Genomic DNA, 22,972 nt, shown 5'->3' with positions numbered 1-22,972 from the left:
TAACTCAGTGCTAATGATCACCCAGTGAACAGCAGATTGGATAGTAATGTAAATACAGTAGAATAGTATTTGATAAAATGTTCTGTGATATTTTATAGGAGGTGGAGCCTCCCCTGTAGTCTTAGAGCTTATTTGCATGTATCTAAATGTTTTTGAACGGCAGGAGACAGAAGATCAGTGCATTAATTTATTTAATTTATCAGTCTGGCGGAAATAAAATTGGGATAAAATTGGCGGAAATAAAACTGGGATAACATTGCATGGCAGCATGGATCACAGTATGATAGTGTAGGATTGCAATAAGTGGAGAAAGAGTCTCACGTTGACAACGCAACGGCGTGTCGTTTATTCAATCATACTAAAACTATATGAAACAGTATGGTGAATTATGTCCATAGTGACCACTACAATAGCATGATTTCACACTCAACAGAAAAAAAGAATGAAATCTCATAACAGCAATGAACAGAAAACTTCTCGATGCACATATGCATGGAAAGAAAAATTATGTTCATTCACGGAAATGAGGTTGCGCATCACGTTAGTTTAGAATAGGCCATTTAGGCATTTGAACCCATAAGCAGTGCATGATAATATAGCTCATCATAGTTTTACAAATGCTAAAGGCTGCGTTATGTCCAGGATTCCCACCATCGTAATTATGTGTGTTGATCATTGCAAGCTGATCAATTTTAAAGGTTTAGGTATTTTTGGCGACTTTAGATCTTCCTCTAGAGTTGATGTATCTATATTGTAAATAGCAAACTTCTCGTGACTTAACCCCCCTGTACACAATGTAAATGCTTTTGTTATGGAGGTGAAGAATTAACAACAGGCAAAAACCCAAAATTGCAAAACGCCAGTCCAATATGCATTAGCAAAGGGTGGTTGTGTGTGTGCGTGCGTGCGGTGGATGGGTGCACTTATGAGCTCAGCCAATTGTGTTCCGTGGTTCGACTCGACTGCACTGGCCTATATCATAATAGCACAATTGTGTTCCGTGGTTCGACTTGACTGCACTGGCCTATATCATAATAGCACAATTGTGTTCCGTGGTTCGACTCGACTGCACTGGCCTATATCATAATAGCACAAGTAGCATAGACAAAGAATGGGAAGAATGGCCGTAAGCTTTCATTTCCCCTTCACCTCAAGCCAAAATGCACCCCATGAATGAACAAAGACTAATCTGCTTTAAATATCGATGATTTTATGAGCTCTCCCTGTTCTATGTTCTGCGCTTAAACGTGTTAACGAAAGGCCCAAACGCATACAAAAATATGCGTTTATAAAAATATCTAGTGCTTGGAGCAATTGCATAATATTAGCCTGGCGAGCCAGAACCAAATTAAAATGTAGGGTCTGGGCACTCACCGTTCGCAGTGCTCAGTCCGAGGGGCGGGATAATCAGTTGTATTTCAAATTCCCTCTGCACGCAATAGGACAGCGGCAGCGCTATGAGTCCCATGCGTTTCCCACCAGCGGAGCTAGTTGGCTAGTTCAAACGTTTGCCAACATAATAAAAGCTTAACTCGTGTCACACTGTTCGCCAGCAGCAACATCCATCTTATTTGTTGCAGGGAATTCAAGCCAAACCGTTGCAACTCTGCCATCAATCATTATGTTAAGCCCACCTAACGACTCTATAAATGGCCTGACTCTTTCAATGGCTTGATTAAGTTTCGATTTCTGGAGCTCACAAGCCAACGGAGAGTTGCTAGACTAGCCCTGGCAGCAAATGTAATTTGCTGCCGCTAGGGGCGCGTCTAGATTTCTAGGCTAGTATAATATAACAATTGTGTTCAATACCAATTCGTGCAATTTTATGCTCTGCACAGGATACATTCATGAGGCTACTCTCCAGTGTGAATTCGCATATGGGTTTTTAAAGTTGAAATGTATGAAAAAGCTTTTCCACACTGTTTACATTCATGAGGCTTCTCCCCAGTGTGTACAAGCATATGGGCTTTAAGATTCCAAATTCTTGCAAAAGCTTTTCCACACTGGACACATGTGTGAGGCTTCTCCCCACTGTGAATTAGCATGTGGGTTTTAAGAGCTGAAGTGTATGGAAAAGCTTTCCCACACTGGTTACATCTATGAGGCTTCTCTCCAGTGTGTACTAGCATATGGGCTGTCAGAGACGAACCACGTGAATAAGCTTTGCCGCAATGGATACATTTATGAGGCTTCTCTCCGGTGTGAGTTAAAATATGTCTTTTAAAATGTGACTTCATGGAAAAAGCTCTTCCACAATGGACACATTGGTTTGGCTTCTCTCCAGTGTGTGTTAGCATATGAGTTGTAAGATTTCCGATTTGCGAAAAACCTTTTCCACACTGGTCACATATGTGAGGCTTCTCTCCAGTGTGAGAAAGACTATGGATATTAAGAGCTGAAATATCTGGAAAAGCTTTTCCACATTGGATACATTCATGAAGCTTTTCTCCAGCGTGTTTTCCCATATGGGTTTTAAGATTCCGAATTTGTGTAAATGCTTTTCCACACTGTTTACATTCATGAGGCTTCTCTCCAGTGTGTACAAGCATGTGGGTTTTAAGATATGAACCACGTGAATAAGCTTTGCCGCAATGGATACATTTATGAGGCTTCTCTCCGGTGTGAGTTAAAATATGTCTTTTAAGATGTGACTTCATGGAAAAAGCTCTTCCACATTGGACACATTGGTTTGGCTTATCTCCAGTGTGTGTTAGCATATGAGTTGTAAGATTTCCGATTTGCGAAAAACCTTTTCCACACTGGGAACATACGTGAGGCTTCTCTCCAGTGTGACTCAGATTATGGCTATTAAGAGCTGAAATGTCTGGAAATCCTTTTCCACACTGTTTACATTCATGAGGCTTCTCTCCAGTGTGTACAAGCATATGAGCTTTAAGATTCCAAATTTTAGCAAAAGCTTTTCCACACTGGATACATATGTGAGGCTTCTCCTCACTGTGAATTAGCATGTGGGTTTTTAAAACTGAAGTGTATGGAAAAGCTTTTCCACACTGGTTGCATTTATGAGGCTTCTCTCCAGTGTGTACTAGCATGTGGGTTTTCAGAGACGAACCATATGAATAAGCTTTGCTGCAATGTTTACATTTATGAAGCTTCTCTCCAGTGTGTATTCGCATATGGGTTTTAAGATTATGAGATCGTGAAAAAGCTTTTCCACACTGAAAACATACGTGAGGCTTCTCTCCAGTGTGTATTACCATATGACCTTGAAGAGATGCAATTTGTGAAAATGCTTTCCCACACTGGACACATTCATAAGGCTTTTCTCCCATATGTATAAGCATGTGGCGTTTGACATCTGTGGAGGTTATAAAAGCTTTCCCACACTGGGCACATTTATGAGGCTTCTCTCCAGTGTGTATTCGCATGTGGGTTTTAAGATGCGGAATTTGTGAGAAGGCTTTTCCACACTGGATGCATTTATGAGGCTTTTCTCCGGTGTGTATTAACATATGGGTTTTAAGATGTGAACTCATATAAAAACCTCTCCCACACTGGACACATTTATGAGGCTTCTCTCCTGTGTGAGTAGACATATGGTTTTTCAGAGTTAAAATGTGTGAAAAAGCTTTTCCGCAGTGAACACATTTATGAGGCTTCTCTCCAGTGTGTATTAAATTATGGATTTTAAGATGTGAACTTTGTGAAAAAGTTTTTCCGCAGTGAACACATGTATAAGGCTTCTCCCCAGTATGCACTAGTATATGGGTTTTAAGATGTGGAACTTGTGAAAAAAGTTTCCCACAATGAACACATTTATGTTGTTTTTTGTGAGTACTCTGCCTTGGATTAACACCAAGAGAGTGTGTTTGCTGGTGTTTCTTGAGTTCTCTCAGGGCTGTGAAACTTTTCCTGCAGACGGTGCAGTGGTGCAGCCTTCCTTTGAGTTGCAGTTCATCATTCTGTCCATGGATCTTCTGTTGTGGGTGTTCTGATTCACCTGGAAGAGTTACAACAGAGACGGTTGATAAAGCGAGACGATTCATAAGAGGGTAAATTCTGGCACGTTGTGCCGTAGGGTTCGAAGCTGTTACGCCCATTTAGGAGTCTAGCGGGAGGTCCAGTGTCTATGTATTCCTATGGGATAAATGAACATTTTCTCGGAATATGACCAATCCCTTAGCCCTACATTCAGCGAGGTAAGTTTTGAACCCATTTTCTACAAGCCATATGTCTCCCAAACATTTGGACATTGAAACTGTATTTTCCAAACGAAACAAAAAGACAAAAATAGCTTTGCTTGTGATCTGTCACTGTCTCCTCAAAGCTCTGGTGCACAGCCACCTGTTCTCAGAGGCTCTAGACTCAGAGATGGTTGATAAACTATATGGATGGTTGATAAACCAAAACATATTTTTTGCTAGAACTAGTAGACTACCATAAAGTTGCTGAACGTATGTTATTTCAGCTTTGTTTGCAACAATATATAAGTTTAACCAAAGTTCTTAGCTGCTAGCAAGCTAGCGAACATTCCCATTCACTTTCCGTTTACTGTGCTAACTTTAGCTAGCTAGGTAGCTCGGTTAACCCTTAGAACCCTAAGCTGTTTTTAGGGCATTTTCACTACCTTTATTCATAAGGATTTATTCTGGTCATTGTAAGTGCCACACACACATATTATATATTGTTTTTTTCAGCAGAGTCTAGTCTATCCAGATCTGCCATCATTTTATGTATTAGTACTAGCATTGATTTTATTTTGATTTTTAAAGAATTAAAATATAAAAATGTATCTCACCACAGCAAGCTCATAGCTCTACATGCATTTCATGTGTGTGTAGGGCAGACTGTCCTGAATCAGGCAATATAATTGCCATGTTGGAGGGATACTCTGGGGCTGAGCAATTTACAGAAATATGTGGTGTGTGATTTACGGAAATAAATGCCATTTTTTATTTAGTGATGAAAAATGACCTTTTCTGTGCTCCATATCTGTGACACGAACTGATCTGACCTGACTTGACCCGAGGTTGCGTGTTAGCCTGCTTGCCTATGGTGTAATGATTCTCAACTTTTTACTGGATTGCCATGAACAAAGTAAAGGCAAAAAAGGTGTTTCTTTGTTGAACAAATTGAGATGCAATGTGAGCCTTGAATTGGATGCCATGCAGGAATTTACTATGATCTCAAAACCGGATTATGAACATGCTTTGCCATAGAGAAACACACGATAGCGTTGGATTTTAAACATGCTTTGCCACAAGAACAGACAAAAACGTGGGGTAAGTCCAGCTATATGAAGTTATTATTTTGCTGTCACTTCGTATGTTTTATAACCCAGGAGGATGTACTTGGTATCAAATGATAGCTCTTGTTCTCGGCGATATCAACATCCACTTAGATGCCCCAGGCTCAGCGGACTTTTTGGCCCTGATCCACTCCTTTGACCTCCAACTGGTTCAAAGCCCACCGACACACAAAGCTGGCAAAGAGCTTGACTTGATCGATCTTCACTCGGAACTGCAGCACAGACACCCTCACGGTGACGCCTCTCCATCTTTCTGACCACTTCTTCATCCAGTTCAACGTCAGCCTGACAGAACAGCCTCCGGCTCCTCAGCCGATGGTCACGTTCCGCCGCAACATCCGGAACCTGTCTCCAACGCACTTTTCCTCTGTGGTTGCCTCCGGTCTACCTCCACTCAACACCTTCTCCTCTCTGGAGGTTAATGAGGCCACAGACTCGCTCTGCTCCACACTGAGCTCGTGTCTAGACGAGCTGTGCCCTCTTACCACAAGGCCAGCTCGATCCAAACACTCTCATCCATGGCTAAATGATACCCTCCGATCGCAGCGCACCAAACTCAGAGCCGTGGAAAGGAAATGGCACAAATCCAAACTAACTGATGACCTCAAAAACTACCAGACACTCCTGACCTCCTTCTCAGCCAGCATCACTGCTGCTAAGACGGCTTTCTACAATGACAAAATAAACAGCGCTACAGACACTCGAAAGCTTTTTTCAACCTTCAAATCGCTACTCAACCCTCAGATGCCTCCTCCTCCATCCAGCCTTACTGCAGATACCCTCGCCTCATTTTTTACAAACAAAGTGGCGGCAATCAGCAGTCAATTCTCTACATGCCCACTCATGCATCTGACTCAGATACCGCACTCCTACAACCTCTAGGGACTGCTAGATCATCTTTTTCAGCATTCACGCCTCTCTCCGAGAATGAAGTATCTAGACTCCTCACATGCAGCCGTTGTTCTTTGTGCTTTATGACACAAGTTCTCACGCCAGTTTGCATTTCTCAGCTTTTGTGTTCTCACATGGATTATGGAGCACTGGGAGATTTCTCCAGAGACAAACTCAGCTAGCTTTGTATCTGATGTTTTCCACCTACAGTACCTAACATGACTGAAGGTTACGCGCTGGTTTCTCCCAGTGCCTGCCAGGATAGATGTATCACTGAGGCGTGCTGGAAATGTTCCTCATCAAGCTGGGAGCATGTTGCTGGGCTCCAGCTGCATGGTGTTTACTAGTGCAGCTGAACCCCCAACGCCTATACCTACGAGCCTACTTCAGTCCATCAGCCCGACCATCGCACCAGCTATCACACACGTGATCAATGCCTCGCTAACCTCCGGCACATTTCCAACAGCGTTCAAAATGGCCCGGGTAACACCGTTACTTAAGAAAGCTTCTCTCAACCCTGCTCAAGTCGAGAACTACCGCCCTGTCTCACTCCTGCCTTTCCTATCCAAAGGCATTGAACGAGCAGTCTCCAAACAGGTCTCTGACTTCCTTTCACAGAACAACCTTCTGGATCCAAATCAGTCTGGGTTCAAAAGCGGCCACTCTACCGAAACGGCTCTGCTGTCTGTAACAGAAGCCTTAAAAGAAGCCAGGGCGACCGCTCGGTCATCAGCACTCATTCTGCTTGACTTATCGGCTGCCTTTGACACGGTTAATCACCGCATCCTTCTCTCTATACTCGCTAACATGGGAATCTCCGGTTCTGCTCTCTCCTGGTTTGAATCCTACCTCACAGGACGCTCGTTTAACGTATCATGGCTTGGTCAGCTATCTGCACCTCACCATCTCACCACAGGGGTCCCCCAGGGCTCAGTACTGGGCCCCCTTCTCTTTGCTATCTACACCACCTCCTTGGGACAGATTATCCGTTCGCATGGCTTCTCATACCACTGCTATGCAGACGACACACAGCTCTATCTGTCCTTTCCACCTGATGACCCCTTGGTTTCAGCACGGATCTCAGATTGCCTCTCAGACATAGCTACATGGATGAAGGCACACCACCTCCAGCTGAACCTCTCAAAGACTGAACTGCTGGTCCTCCCAGCTAAACCTACCATACACCACGACATCAACATCAAATTTGACTCCCTGTCTGTTTCACCTACCAGGACTGCAAGAAATCTAGGAGTTGTTCTCGACAACCAACTAAACTTCTCAGATCATGTTGCCTCAGTCGCCCGGTCATGCCGTTTCGCACTCTACAATATACGGAAAATCAGGACTTACTTAACTCAAGATGCCACCCAACTTCTGGTTCAGGCAATAGTCATCTCACGACTCGACTACTGCAACGCCCTCCTGACAGGTCTCCCAGCCTGCGCAGTGAAACCACTTCAGATGATCCAGAACGCGGCGGCGCGCCTGGTCTACAACCAACCCAAGAGGGCACATTTTACCCCGCTACTCATCCAGCTACATTGGCTACCTATGGCGGCCCGCATCAAATTCAAGGCTCTAACGCTTGCCTACAAAGTAGTCTCCGGTTCTGCTCCCACCTACTTGAATGCCTTCATACAGACATACGCTACCTCCAGACCGCTGCGCTCCTCAGACGAACGACGTCTAGCTCTACCTCCGGAACGCTCAGGCCAATCCAAACTTTTCTCATCTGTTGTTCCTCGTTGGTGGAACACACTGCCAGTTCCTACAAGGGCAGGGACATCCCTCTCCATTTTCAAAAAACTCCTGAAGACCCAGCTCTTTAGAGAACATCTCCTCTCATAGCAACACTTACAACAAGTCTTGCTGATCCTAGCACTCACCAGCCGTCTTAAACGGACACGTAACTGTTAAAAACAGCACTCACTGATGCACTTATTCTTACTGTACTTATTCTTATGTTTTTTAAATTGTCCTAATATTGTTGAGAATTGCTCTAAAACTTAAACTGTTTACCATGTTGTTAGTCGCTTTGGTTAAAAATGCGTCAGCCAAATGTAATGTAATGTAAAAGCTCTGAGTGTCCTCTTTCATCTGACATGCGTGGCATATCTATCCGATCACGGGTCCGTGAGTAATTCAAAGAGAGTAATGGGTGTGCAGCGTTGGTTTGTGTACATGACGTTATTATTTTGCAGTCACTTCGTCTGTTTGTATAAGCCAGAAAGATTGATGAACATGGTACCAATGGATAGCCCTGTGTCCCCTCTTTCATCTGATATGCTTGCCATATCGATGCGATCACGAGTTCGCGAGTAATTCAAACGAGAGTAATGGGTGTGCAGGTGAACGCAGAGAAGTATAGACTGTACATATGATGCAATTTGATTTAATTTCATGATTTTTTAAAAAATTTTATACTTGATCTGTCACGCAATAAAGGTTTCATCTCGCTGCGATGAACAGCTCCGGAGCAATGTAACAGAGAAGAAAGGGTGTGTTTTTTGACGCACTTTGTGTCAATCGGGTTCTAAGGGTTAACGGGGCAAAATTAAATGATTCATTCCGTGTCCGAAAGAGTGTTTCATTGGCATCACACACAAATAATGACTGTAAAATAGTATACAAAATTATATTTATATGTTATTATTGCTTATTCAGAGAAAAGTTTATATTTTTTAGTTAACTATAGAATCTTTGGTTACAAGGTGGATTTAGAATGACAGATAGACGTTCTATTATGACAGACAGATCCATTATGACAGACACTAGTGGGTGTTATGATACATCTGGATGAGTTACAGGGTAAAAAGGATACAAGTGAGTGACTGTCTTGTAGCTTTCAATGCTATCTGTCTACACAGAATCCATTAAATATGCCCTTGTATAGAGTAATAAGGGTGGGCGATATAGATCGTCCACAAAATCACGCATTAAAACCCCACACATTCACTAAATTCAGAAGGAGTTTGCGAGAGAAGCCCCTGGCTGATTGGAGGTGGGTCCACGTTGTCACACGCACGCCTAATGTTTATTTTGTGCGGCTACTTCATAAAAAAAAAAAAAAATAGTGAGCAGCCTATGATAACTTAATGTGCGGCAGGCCGGATTAAAGTGTGTGGCGGGCCGGATCTATGATAACCTAATAAATACACGGCGGGCCGGATTAAAGTGTGTGGGGCCGTCGTTTGGCCACCCATGCTAGACTCTGGCACTAGCACACTAGCCGCAGGTCGGAAGAACGAGTCAATAGTTTGCTTGCGCATTGTTCAGACGCACGTAGCAGGTTGTGATATCTGTCTCTTTCCCACAGACGTGCGCTGACACACACATGCGCACAGAGACACTTTGCAGGTGCACTAGGCTTGTTCGTCTTGTCTGAGTCTGACTTTCGTCTGGCTTTCTGCGTAAACGTGATCTTCAGAGGCTAGCCGGGAGGAGCTACAACAGAGGGCAGCTCATCCCGGACAGAAAGGCTACAGTCTGCCTGACGTGACTCGCGGAAGACATCGCGGGAGATATCGCGGAATGTTGTTTGCAATAAACACAGCAGAACTTTCATTCTTACTCATTAAAATGAGATGTAGTTTAAATAAACCACTGTTGTCATACAGTTAACAGGCCTGCATTGTAGCACATAAATTCTATATCAAGTGTTTTCCCTTTTCCCTTTTTTTATGTGTGTCTATCTATTTAGCCAACAGCAGAAAATAACAGAATATCCAAACGTTTTCAGTAGGCTAGACTACCATTGTTGCAGAAATCACATACCTTCTTAAGGTATCCCTTCGATTTCTGTTTATTTTCGCATATTCCAACATAAGGAAGCAGCATGAGACTCTCGTCAAAATGGTCATGAAGGGATTCCTCCCAAATGGCCCGATCACGTCTTTGAACTGACGTCATGAGGGCGTGTTTCAGCTCGTGGAAGGCAACTGCAAGATCTGTCTGCAGGCTAAGACTCCCGCGATATTTTAAGAGGCCATGTGACATGGTGTCACGGTGGTAAGTCCCTCCCCGGCTGACAGAAGTCGGACAGAATTTCTAACCAGCAAGCATTGCGTCCATCCCAGTATGCATTGTGTTCAACCCAGCATGCATCACATCAAGTCAGATCTGCACAGATCTGCCGCAAGTCGAACTCCCCTACTCTCTTTCTCTCCCTCTCTCTCTCTCCTGCAGCGATCAAGAACTGTCAAGTATTTTGCAACACAGAAGGATTACATTGAGTGGCCCTGAGATGTGAGGGAACATGGATGTGTTCTCCATTTGAGGAACGTAATCGATTGCGGACGTGCACAGACTGTTACAGACACCGAGCGCATCGTTGGCCTAGGTTAGGCTACTTTCACTAGAGTGTGCTGTCCCTACATTTGCAAAATTGCTTAAAACCTGTTACTACCAGTGTTTTTGTCCTGTGTCGAATCTCGCATCTAATGTAACAGCTGTGTCTTCGCGGAGACATCCACTCTCCATGTTTCATTTTGGCTGTTGTTGCGAGCGAGCTAATAGGCTACGATATGGGAAATACTTTCAATACGATCAGCTCCAGAAATTAATGGGTTTCCTTTAGCCTGTGCTACACCTTTCCACCAAGTTGTGCGAAATTTTTATTTTTTATTTTTAAATTTTATATTTGTTTATCCAGCACCGGCTCTACAAATAACAATGTCCACAGACAAGGTAGAATATGTTGCATGATTAATGAAAATATGATATGAAGTATTGCGACATCAAACGCAAGTCAAATTAGTAGATTCTTATGTCTCATTCCATCGAACTAAAGATCCGCTACCCGATCTGGCAAACTTACATAGTGCGGTTATAGCCGATAGAGGGCTGCGAAGCGAATGCAGAAGTGCCGTTCACCCTGTTACAAGTTGATGAACCACTGAAAAGATTTAGGAAACATTATTTTAAGGTACAAAAAACTCTTTGGTGTTGCTTTAACTCAAGGGAAGGTGGAAAATTACTAATTCCCCAAATGGTGGAATATCACTTTAATGAGCTGATACTGAGAAATTAAACTTCAGATGCTGCAGCAACCACTTTCTTGTGGTTGCTATGGTTAACATTAAAACACGTGTATTAAGGGATTCACATCTAAAATAGGTATCTGAAAGGACTTACTTTCCAGCAGATAATCGTGTTCTTGTTCATCATCTTCAATCTTCACTTCGATCTCCGCTGTTGTCTGTTTTGTTTCATTGTCAGTAACGTTGGACTCTGTGACGTCTGTTTCAGTTTTACAGTGAAGCTCTGCAAATGGTTTTTCGTCTTCATCTTGACATGCAATCATGCGACCATATTCCTCCTCTTTTATATCTTCTTCTTTCACCATCACGCTCAGCAGGTCAACCTGCTGACTAAACGGATGTCCGAGATCCATGTTCTGAGCGGACCAAAGATTATCCCATCCAAAGTTTTCTACAGTCTATAACCAGAAAGACACAGAAACAAAAGGTTGCCTTTTCTCGTTTTAAATAAAATACTCGCAAACAATATCAATAATTGTCACATGACATAATTTCCATCTGCCACTTTCTCATGTTCGAGTAAGTTAGCTTAAAGAAATCGACCTCCTGTGTAGCAGCATTAAACGAGCCTACCTGAAGCAAGTCCACTACTCCGCACACACTGTTCTGCTCACGGAGATCTGCTGATCTGGTGTTTATGTAGGATAAGACACGAAACCGTGTTTAACTTAACAAAATCAAGCCTTATTGGACATTACTGCCTTACAAAATTTCCTTGGCGAATACAAAAAACTCGTGGACTCACTGTTACTGGTAAACAAAGCCGACAACTATGCCATACTGCCACCGCCGGGAATGGAGTGTCAACTGCAGGAATTTGGATTTGGAACGTTTTTGGCTTGTTTAGATCGAGGCTATTTCATACAGTCTATTAGTTCGGCTGATAAGCATAACAATTGTGCATTTTATGACTAAAGCATGAAAGTTTCACCATATAATCTTCACCCCCTAAGGTTTAATTTCAGACGTGGAGCCACTTCAGATCTGACCTCTGGGGCTAGATATTTGCTGTATAATATACACATCTTTGAGGAGTAAAATATTTTTACAAGTCATTCCAGAATTCTACTGTGAAGATCTAGAACTTACATTAACTGCCATTCAAACTGGTTGATTGAGTTCATTATGACACTATCAAATGGAACCTTTAACTGGCAACATTCTTATCACATACGAATGTGATTTATTTTTTCAACTTTAGGCCTATTACTGCTATGCCTATAGATAGATAAATACATAGTGGAATGGTAGATAGTAAATAATATGATAAAGAGCAATTTAATAAGGAACCCCTTTCAAAAGAATACACAAGTATTTGTCTCAACAATGTTTTCCTTTTTTAATGTCATGTCTCTATTGGCTGTGTATGTCCAGGCTAACAGTCTCCTGAGCAAGAGCAAAGATCAGTGCACTTGAGGACAGCCTGTTTGCACCTGCAACACATAGTACACCCTTTTTTGCAGCCACAATGGATCAGTTCATAACAGCCATGGGAGGCCTCTAGAGGCCATCCTGTCTCATCCTTCACCCATACTTTGGCCTATAGGACACTGACTGGATCTGCTCCCTGCTATCTTAATTCAATGATCAATATATTCTATCCCTAACCATCACTGCACTGTAAAAAAGTATTTGCCTTGGTGTTATCTTAACTCCTGTTCTTTTGTCAAGTTGAGTATGATTCACCACTATTGTTCAAATAACTTAGCAATCGGTGTTATTGTCCCATAAACTAGTGGCACAGTTGATACAAAGCAGTTACGGATTACGGGTAAATGCTACTTTCTTGTTTATAATGTTTCTTTTTTCTCATTACTGTTTATTGTGGCTTTTTTGAATTTGTATGAGGTAGAACAACTGATAACCAAAATTACTGTATAAGATTTTCAGAGTATTGTCAGGATTACCATTAAGAAGAAGACCATTATTAAAATATATAGAATAGAGTTGAGAGTACACATACAGTATCTCCTTTCCGGGTTCAATGCAAAATTGATTACTTTCTCAATTAGCTTTGACCTGTCCACTTGGAGGTGTCACAAAGTTGGGCACTCAATGCTTACTTGCATTATGTGTCTGTGTACTTCCTCCTGGGATGGATTTGATATTCATCTTATATGGTGGTGGTTCTTGGACCTTGTTTACTATGCATGTAATGGATATGAAAGCTGTAGCAACTGGATTGATAGTTGTAAAAATAAAGTTTATATTCATGATGTCAACACTGCACAATTAAATGTATGTTCCTGACTCTAGCACAATCAGTACTTTATGCCCTATGCACAGCATTAAGCTGTTGTGGATGGTCATCTACTTGATGGTTTGTGGCACCAACAAATAATTACACGACAACATGACAACAGCAGTATAGCCTTTAGCGTCAGTGTTTCTTAGTTATGTATTTTATTTTAAGATTAAATTTAAGGATTGATATGTGATCTCTTTAAGACTCAGGCTGTGGCATTCTGGGAAAAAACTTCCGGTAATTGGTTCAAGTCAACAAATTTATTTCAACTAACGATCATATTTTGAAACAACATGTAAATTAATCAACTTAACTTTCATACCTTTTTTGACAAGAGTTAAGGTAAACTTTTGTTGACTTGACTAAGTAAGGGAAGTTAATTTAAAATAAATGTTATTGTCAAATTAACTCAAAAACGTAAGGCAGCAGGGTAACACACCTTTTTAAGGTAAATGGGCATATTATTTTACAGTGCATGTGGTCTTCTGATGAGCGTCTGTTGTGTCGACCAGCCATAAACACTAGGTCAAATTCAAGACTCTTTTCCTCCGTGATTCCTCATTGATGGAATGAGTACTCTCCGTTCCTGTGATGGTTTTGGGTCTTTCAAGAGGGATCAACATGCACTTAATTTATTAAAGCTTTCTTATGCGTTATGGTTTGTATATTATAGTATTTATTTATTTTTATTAGGCTATTGATTGAATTGACATTGTTGTTTATTATTGCTATTCTCCTTAATGTAGTCTTAAATTGTTTACTGTAACTTTGTATTGTTGTTACCGGTATGTGTATGTCGCTTTGGACAAAAGCGTCTGCTAAATACCATAACCCAGCCCCAATCAGAAGGGTTTTGCTCAGGATCAAGCACTAAAGCTTGGTACCAGAAGTTAGCTTGATAAGTGACCCGCTTAATATGTTGCTCAAGTGCAGCCTTTGTGGGTGGGATGTTCTCTAAAGCTCTAGATTTCTGTGTGATCAGGTTTTCTGGCCTCATTCACCTCCATGATATCACTTGTCCTATCATACATTACTACTACAAAGCGCTCCAGCAGTGACATGGATAGTTCACTCTGATCATTCTTCAATTCCATGAGCTCATTGAAAGCTTCTGTGAAAGATTTCCATGTCTCCCATGCAGTTTGATGTCTTTGGTATCAAGCACTAGCAGATCTTGGCTCTTCAAGAAATGGGTTCCCCATCTCCTCAATCGATTCACTGTTATCAGGGACCTAACATGCTTCCTGTGCTGCTCATGGTGATGGTTTTCAGATTGTGGTGACATTACATTTTCAAATTCACTAATTATTCTGGCAATTTCAGGGCCAGCCACCATCCAGCATCGCAGTGCCCCAGGATTCTCTGTTAGTCCAACTGCTCCACCAGATCTTTTGATGAGAGCATGGTTCTGTTCATGGCACTGGTCTATTGCCATGGCTGAGAACTTGTTGCATGTCTTATGCACAACAAACCTCCCAGCATGGAATTCTTTCAGGATTGCTGGGTGTTTCTCTGAAATGGTTGTAGTCATGGTGGTCTGTGTTGAGCTTGGTGTTTGATGTTTGCTCCATCGAAGATCATAGATATCAATGCAAAAAGTGATGGTGGGACAGAATCATTCTGACTACTGGGATGGAATGAGCTGTCAAAGTGAAACTTAGAATCAAAAATCTCTTTGCGCACCACTTGTGCTGCTCTCACCAAATGCATAGCATCACTGTCATGATCGTGGTCACAGGCCTTCATGAGAGCATCTCCGATATCCTCTTGGAATGTTAGAAGTGTGTCTCTCACCTGTGCATGAGCCCTTTTGTCTGGTTATACATCTTGCCTAGATCTATACTAGGCAAGATGTATCTGTTATAACTTTATTATTTCCAATATTAATGAAGGAACAGTGCTTAATACATTAATAAAATGTGCAATAGTACTGCCTCATGTGCTATTACTACTACGTCTTACTATAGGCAACCTTGCATTTTTTTAAATTATTATTATTATTTGCCATTCAAACTATTTTTTTATATAGTTATTGATCAGAAAAATCACTTCATGTAGTTTGCCAAACTATAGGCCTAAAGGTGAAAACAGAAATCGTATGTGATTAGAATGTTGCCAGTTAAAGGTTCCATTTGAAACTGTCATAATGAACTCAATCAACCAAGTTTGAATGGCAGTTAATGTAAGTTCTAGATCTTCACAGTAGAATTCTGGAATGACTTGTAAAAATATTTTACTCCTCAAAGATGTGTATATTGTACAGCAAATATCTAGCCCCAGAGGTCAGATCTGAAGTGGCTCCACGTCTAAAAATAAACTTCAAGGTGTGTAGAAACACTGAACAAAATGTCATGCTTTAGTCATAAAATGCACAATACTTCTCATTATATGAGCTTAACCGCTCCACCATATGGTTACACAGATAGACAGACACTGTTATTTGTCCCAATGGGTTAGCTATTATCTAAAATGTCTTATTCGTGATGACATGACATTGTTTCAACACAGACATCATGTTGAAAATGACAAATTTGATTCCATGGAAAATATAAGCCTATTAATTTTGAATTTGATACCAACATGTTTCAAGAAAAGTTGGGAGGGGTTAACAAAATGCTGGAAAAGTTGTAATGATAAAGAAAACAGAAGGAGGAATGTTTCATAATTCTGGTAGCTGGGCAACATGATCGGGTAGGCTATGAAAAAGAGCATCATCAGAGAGGCAGATTTGGAAGTAAAGATAGGATGCAAGAAGTAATGTAAGATGTACATCACTCTAAACTGCATGTGTGGACAAATGATGAGTATCCATATCCAACTAGTTTTAGTGTTCAGTTCTAGACCCATGGAGGTGCATTGTATATTATCACATTCTGTTTTTATTTGCATTTTACACAATGTCCCAACGTCTTCTGATTTGGGGTTGTAGATTTCTTGATCTTGATATAAGATTAATAACACTTGGTTAGATTTTATTAGGTAAGCAGTTTTTGTAATCTTCAGTTGCAACAATGTTATTTCTGAGAGGTGAGGTGTGATTTGATTCAATGTTGAACTGAAATATCAATACATAGCCTTTCTCCAAATCACAATTCTCATAACATTATAGCTGAAGATAATTAGGAGACAAGCAAAAGTCTGTGAACTCTGAATGTAGACTATGTGTTGTCAGGTTTTAGATGGGCCTACAGACTAAACTGCTTTGCCATATCATTCCAAAGCAATATCAACCATATTGCTCCTCTTCTCAAGATGAATATAAATTAAAGTATAAACGCTATTGATCCTGTGAGGGAAATTTGGTCTGTATTTATCCCAATCCATGAATTAGTGAAACACACTCAGCGAGGTGAAGCACATTAATCCCGGCGCAGTGAGCTGCCTGCTACAGCGGCGCTCGGGGAGCAGTGAGGGGTAAGGTGCCAATTGCTCAAGGGCACTTCAGCCGTGCCTACTGGTCGGGGTTCGAACCGGCAACCCTCCGGTTACAAGTCCAAAGCGCTAACCAGTAGGACACGGTTGCCCCTAATTATGCCTACTGTTTGGATTTCCTTCATGAATCGCAGGAGCATGTACACTGTTAGACTTTTTATTGTATTTTTACAGTATCTCACTGGCAACACTGTTGCCAGTGACTTACTGTAAGTAGTCTTCTACAGTATCCTTACTGTAGATGTGTTTTCCAGTAAGAAACCCTTACCGCAATTTTAGTGTACAGTAAGATACCCTTACCGCAATTTTAGTGTACAGTATGCCCCTACTGAGACTTAATTTTACAGTAACTCACTGGCAACAGTGTTGCCAGTGAGTTACCTACCTATCCCTTTACAGTAGCCTAACTGTAAGTTCCTTCAACAGTATTATGTCCTTACCGCAATGTCCAGTACAATATCCTTACTGTATATATATATAGAAAAAGAGATTTTTATTTTTAATTAAAAATACTTTTTTATTGAATACTTTACAGTACATGCACAATACAAGAATGTGACAATGTAACTAGCTTCAGTCTTCAAATCTGCAACAATGTAATGCAACAGTGCAATCATTTTAAAAGATTCTGGGAACAAAAGCTTGAATACTCAATGGGCCCTATCATGACATTCTAAAGTGCATCGTCACTCGTCAAAAGTCTATTCAAATTTAGTAGGATGTCCAGTTCACATTGGGAGGGGTTTCGTTCTCAAAAGTGGAGCGCATGGCGTAACAAGGTGTTCCTAGGTCTTTTAATCAGTCATATGGGTGTGTTTGGGGCGTAACATCATTTTAAACCAATGACAATGACATCTGTCATTCCCTTTAACGGCGCAATGCGCGATATGTCAAATAAATGCATCGGTATTTTGGCATTCAACGGCGCATTTGAAGGAGGCTGCTTGCGAGACCGTATGGAATAGTCATTCTTAAACCATGCTTTACTAAAACCTAGCATAGCCTTCACGCATTTGCACTCATCTATTATTTGAACTCATTGGCAAAGTGAAACTAACTTCACCAAGGAGTCAGTCAACGACAAGACAGTTATATGCAGTTACTTTCACTATTGACTGACAATGGGTTACCATCGAAAACATAGGCTGGAAAAAGCAACACTTACCCTAATGTTGCTCAAATGACTGAATAAAACAACATTTATCCTTCAGAGGAGTTGCTTATATCTCGTGACAGTGCGTCTTCAGCTGTGCTCCATACGTGTCTCTCGCCTCTCCCCTAATCACTTTTAACCGTCATTACCAATTTGCAAATTATGGTGAATAACTACTCATCATGAGATGTACAGTATTTCGTAATATCTTTATTCTAATTATGTTTACCATTGTAATCGTGCAATTTGTAATGCTTTGCATGGACGTGCGCTGGTGTGCGTTCATGAATGATAGAAGGATGGTGCTTGCACCTGCCAATATGACTGTTGACATTCGCTCTTAAAATAGCATATGAACAACTCGCCATTGACTTCTGACCAGGTTTAGGTGGTGTATGATAGCGATTTTTAGACAATGCGCCAGGTCCCACCCTAGGTTGTTAATTGCCACACCCCTGGGCGCAATGCTTAAAAAATAATCGTGCAAAATAACGAATTCAACTTCGCGCCGGTGAATAACGAACTTTACGCCATGCGCTGGTGACCCAAAATACAGCCCAATGATGCTCACCTATCAAATATTTCAGTTAGACTGTTAGGCATTCAGTTAACACAGGGGAAAATACAATATTCACTATCTGTATCAACAATGAAAGAAGAGACCAATGACCATTTCCCTCTGGGATAATGTCACCAAACATGAGTGGCAGATTGCGAAGTAAACACCAACATTGAATAGCATTTATACCCAAATCATTACTATGTATTGTTCCTCAATTGAGCAACCTTGCTCTTAGTTCTGCTACCCTAGGTGTTTCCTTTACCTGGCCGACGTCTATTTCGTAGATTGTTGTTTGGATAAAGGTGTACATATTGTGAAGTACTTTGTTGTAGGACGTACCGAACACAAAATGACTCTTGAACAGTTCATCAAAGGCGCCAACTGCACTGGCTGACATGCATGGGATGGCGTACTTGTCGAGAACAATGTAGTATGCATGGATGGTGTTCTTCTTGGGTCCAGCTGCAAGGAGGTATGGCTGCTTGCTCTCCTATGGCATCCAGATGTTCTTGTACACTGTTTCCAGTCTGTGAATGAATTGTTTCACTTTAATGCAGGGCTTAAAGTGTCATATCAGATGATGAAAAAGACATTCAGACCATGTTCCATTGACGGTGGAGGTTATTATCCAATGTTTGTATGACAATATCAATAGTATGGTTCAAGAGTGTTGAGTGTAGCCTACATAAATCTGTAAATCTGGATAAAAGTGTAAATCTTGATAATGTAGTGTGATTGCAGAATGTTAAAAGTTGCATTTTGTGCATAAACTCTAACTCTATTTCTGAAATTTGATTTTACTTGCGTTTAGCTTAAATGAGAAAAAATATGAGCCGTCATTACTTTGAGAACATCTCGATACAAGCACTATGTACTGGTAGGCAAGTGGAGAAAATATTTTGACCAACACCGATTTTGTTAAATTTCATTATTTGAATGCAAGAAAGAAACAACGCAACAGAAGGCAACACTTTAACGTGGGCCTAATCTAAAAGGTGGCACACATGCATAACTGATGGCAACAAGAATCATCCACCAACCTTTAAGAACATGACAACATGATTCTCTGCCATGGATGCAGACATCTTCCCGGGTCTTTTGTGGCCTTGTGCAACCGGTGGAATGAGGTGGAGTAAGAGAAGTATCCCTGCAAGTTCATGATCCCATGCTATATGAAAAAGAGGCACATCGATGTGATTAACAGCTTAGTCAAACTTTATCAACAACTCCAACTGAGAGAAAATCGTTCAATTGTTTTAAAGTATCTGACCTGCGTCATTTTCTTCATCATTCCCCACACTCTCTGCTGCATCAATCAGCTCCTGAAGATCTCGTGACAGATGCAAGCCATGCTCTGGGCTATGGTCTTGTCCTACAGGAGATGACAACATACAATGTATCACAATGGCAGCATTATTATTTCACTGAACATTTTATCTTGAGTTGGTCCATTTATCTTTGTACATAGTTGTTTAAATAAAGTTTAATGCAGAATGAACTACACCTTCAGTATGACGCATCAGAAATAAACAAGCTCTGAGTTATATCAAATCGGATCCCAAACGGAATATCACCCCCATTTTAGAGATAGTAGCAATATGTCAGAAGCATAATATAAACACATGGCTGTATACATGACACCGTTTACTTAATTTACTGTGTTGATGCACCTTGCGAATTTCGTCCATTGTCGTCTAATTCAGTCCATCACATGTGGACTGAAATTAGCCATTATTGAGTATAACGTTCGCATACATTGAAACGTCTACGTTTAAGAAATGAATCAATTAACGTTACTCGGAACACACCGTCAAGGTTCACATGCCAATATCAAGTTTGTATTTACATGTCATCAAAGGCGAAGCAAAGCAACAGGCTAACGTTACATAAGAAGACAACCGTGCCTGCACACAACATTAAGTATAAGTTAGCGCATCAAGGATAGTTTAACACATAGCCTACCATCATCCAGAAAAATTCTGAACTTCAGCTCAGTGACACGCACAAACTTTTGTTCAGTCCTGTATTTTTATCAGCATCTGGGGTTAGTCCTGTAGAGCAAATCAAACGATACACAATTAGGCAATGTATTTTAAGCCTATGCCTCACGTTGACGTTAAGTGACATAATCTTGCAATCATGAAAAATGGTTTACTAACGTTATGAATGTAACGCCCCCCAACTAATAACGCTAATTGTAATTACCCACATTACTTCAATTTTCTAAAAGCAATAACATCTCTTATTATTTCGGCAGCCCGTTTGCTTTCAAATAAGGTCCGCCACACTAAAGAGTTAGCTATAAGGTGCTAGCTAACATTCGCGCTTAAAATAGGTATGATAACGTTAACGTTAGGTTACCATGAACTAGTCAAGTTAGTGCTAGCTTTAAGCGCGCACAAAAGCAACAAAACCTTAGAACTAAATGATTAACAACGTAATCTAACCTATGTCATTTTTAAAAAATAAATCATGCCTTGTTGTCAATTTTCCAAACAACATTTAGCTTACACAAAATATGTTCATCAAACTCACCGTAAATTCCGTGCAACCAACTCCATGGTGAAGTGAACTGAAAATCCAACAGGAAAATTTGAAATCAGCAGAGTCGCGCGCGGAGCCGTTGGCTGTCTTTGGAGGCGCGGTTACCAAAGATTCTAGAGCGGAGCTGGTGGTTAGCTGCTACCAACATAATTTCTTCAGAGCAAAGTGCAAAGTAATCAACTCTTAGGGTTATTTTACACTTGCATGATTAAAAGAAACTCTCTAAGTGCATATGGAATTTTACACTCCAAATTTTACACTGCCGATTTTACTGTGTAAGTAACTGGGATATGTTTAACAGCTGCTGGAGACATTTAAAGTTATGGTAGCACTACTGTTGTTTTTATCTACTGTGAAAGTGTTTAACAGTAGCGCTACCACAAACTACCTATTTCCCAGTAAGTTACCATAAATTGTATGAAACGTCATCAAAATACCCATAATGCAATGCAAAATACAGTAGTGATACTGTAATGATAATGTTGTGGTATTTTACTGGCCATTTTGCGGTAAGGATACTGGGAAATTACAGTTAAGTCTAACAGTGTAGCCTAATGTGAATGCAGAGGTGGTAGTCCATTACTGCTGGGTATTGTGAAGATGTATTTGACATTTTAAGGAAAAACAGCTTGTCCAAAATCACTTGTAAATAGTCGATGGAAACATCTTTATTTGCCATCACAACACTCAACATAGCTACCAAGCTAGAGGTCTGCGCTGGACTGATTCTTCAGTCCCGCGCCCGCCCGCTCCCGCAATATTCTGTCCCGCTCCCGCAGTAATGTGTCATTTTTAGTCCCGCTCCCGCCCGCATCTGTAACATGATGTCCCGCTCCCCCCCGCTAAAGCCCGCATGCAGGAGGGATAGCCTATTCAGTTTTTCTTTCTGTCTCATGAAAGGAGCACGAACACCTGAGAAAGACTCCAGATGTCAGTTTCTTGGTTCTGGCTAACAACTGAAGTATAGGCCTAGTCTGGTGCCCTATTCCTCTGTCATGCTTTCGATTTTTGACAATGAGCAGCAGGAACAAATTGAACCCACGTAAACGGCAATATAGGCTATAGGTAGGGTTGCCACATTTGATTTGTGAAAATCCGGGACATTCATTGCCGACCCCCCCCCCCTCCCCCCTCCCCCCCAAAAAAAAAATTTATGTTAAATGCCTTTAATTATACTAGGCCTATTACTGGTTTAACATAATAATTTATTAACTCATGCTAATGTTATACTGTTTAACTATAAATGGTGCATTCATTGTCACTTTAAGGTTGCTGAGTATAAACGGTGCCCTTTCACCAGCTCTTTTAAGATATAGGCTAAGGCTAATCCATAAAACATTAACAATACTAGCCTATGCATAATATTAAGTTGTTAGCTTACCCACTCCGAAAAGTTACCCATTTTCACCCTGTCGGCGTTGTGTAGGCCTACTCTGTAGCCTCTCTTTTTCTTCGCCGCTGGCCCTGACTTTGATTGTAGGCCTATATCCTCCTCCGTCTCGCGCCCCATTTTATCAAACCAAAACGAACTGAAATGTCCTTTCTTTTTACTAGGCTAAGCTACCCTCTCCAATCTAATCCTACCCGCACGCACCATAGGCACGCACTCACTCTCTTGGACATGCTTGCTGCGCGCGGCCGGTAGTTGCTAGGTGATGCTGATGGTTAAGGTAAACTTTCGTTTCGCAGGTCTGCATTACAACCAATCAAATAAGCGCATGCCTGCCTCCGACAGCAGGATACGATCAAGATAACTTAAGAAAAATAGTAGGATTGCAGGAGCGGAACGTAGGTTTTATTGAAAGTGAAACTAGGGAATACTTAAAATAATAAAAGT

The 22,972-nt window shown here is 41.1% G+C and overlaps 1 protein-coding gene and 1 long non-coding RNA gene across 2 annotated transcripts; both read right to left on the bottom strand.

The window, feature by feature from the left end:
* Positions 1-317: 317 nt before the first annotated feature.
* Positions 318-11,944, bottom strand: LOC143120964 (uncharacterized). Its single transcript, XM_076281408.1, has 3 exons — positions 11,773-11,944; positions 11,294-11,597; positions 318-3,961 (listed from the first exon to the last, which is right to left on the bottom strand). The coding sequence occupies exons 2-3, from the start codon at positions 11,550-11,552 to the stop codon at positions 1,854-1,856; spliced, it is 2,367 nt and encodes a 788-aa protein (XP_076137523.1). The 5' UTR covers positions 11,553-11,597; positions 11,773-11,944; the 3' UTR covers positions 318-1,853.
* A 6,649-nt stretch (positions 11,945-18,593) lies between these two features.
* LOC143121222 (uncharacterized) lies at positions 18,594-20,893 on the bottom strand. The gene is made up of 4 exons (XR_012986442.1): positions 20,554-20,893; positions 19,862-19,963; positions 19,632-19,759; positions 18,594-19,118 (listed from the first exon to the last, which is right to left on the bottom strand). It is a non-coding gene; the product is annotated as an uncharacterized LOC143121222 (long non-coding RNA).
* Positions 20,894-22,972: the final 2,079 nt, after the last annotated feature.

Source organism: Alosa pseudoharengus, unplaced genomic scaffold (genome assembly GCF_046254945.1).
Source record: "Alosa pseudoharengus isolate Yale_2024_CS ecotype anadromous, Long Island Sound unplaced genomic scaffold, YU_APseudo_1.1 YU_APseudo_1.1_scf_1, whole genome shotgun sequence".
Classification (NCBI taxonomy): domain Eukaryota; kingdom Metazoa; phylum Chordata; class Actinopteri; order Clupeiformes; family Clupeidae; genus Alosa; species Alosa pseudoharengus.
The sequence above is the reverse complement of the archived record's forward strand: the minus strand, read 5'-3'. Positions and strand labels throughout refer to the sequence as shown.

Excerpts from the sequence above, each read along its gene's own strand:
- LOC143120964 (XM_076281408.1), bottom strand. The coding sequence starts at position 11,552 with ATGGATCTCGGACATCCGTTTAGTCAGCAGGTTGACCTGCTGAGCGTG. Across the intron at positions 3,962-11,293 it reads ACACGATTATCTGCTGGAAA|GTGAATCAGAACACCCACAA; the intron begins GTAAGTCCTTTC and ends TAACTCTTCCAG.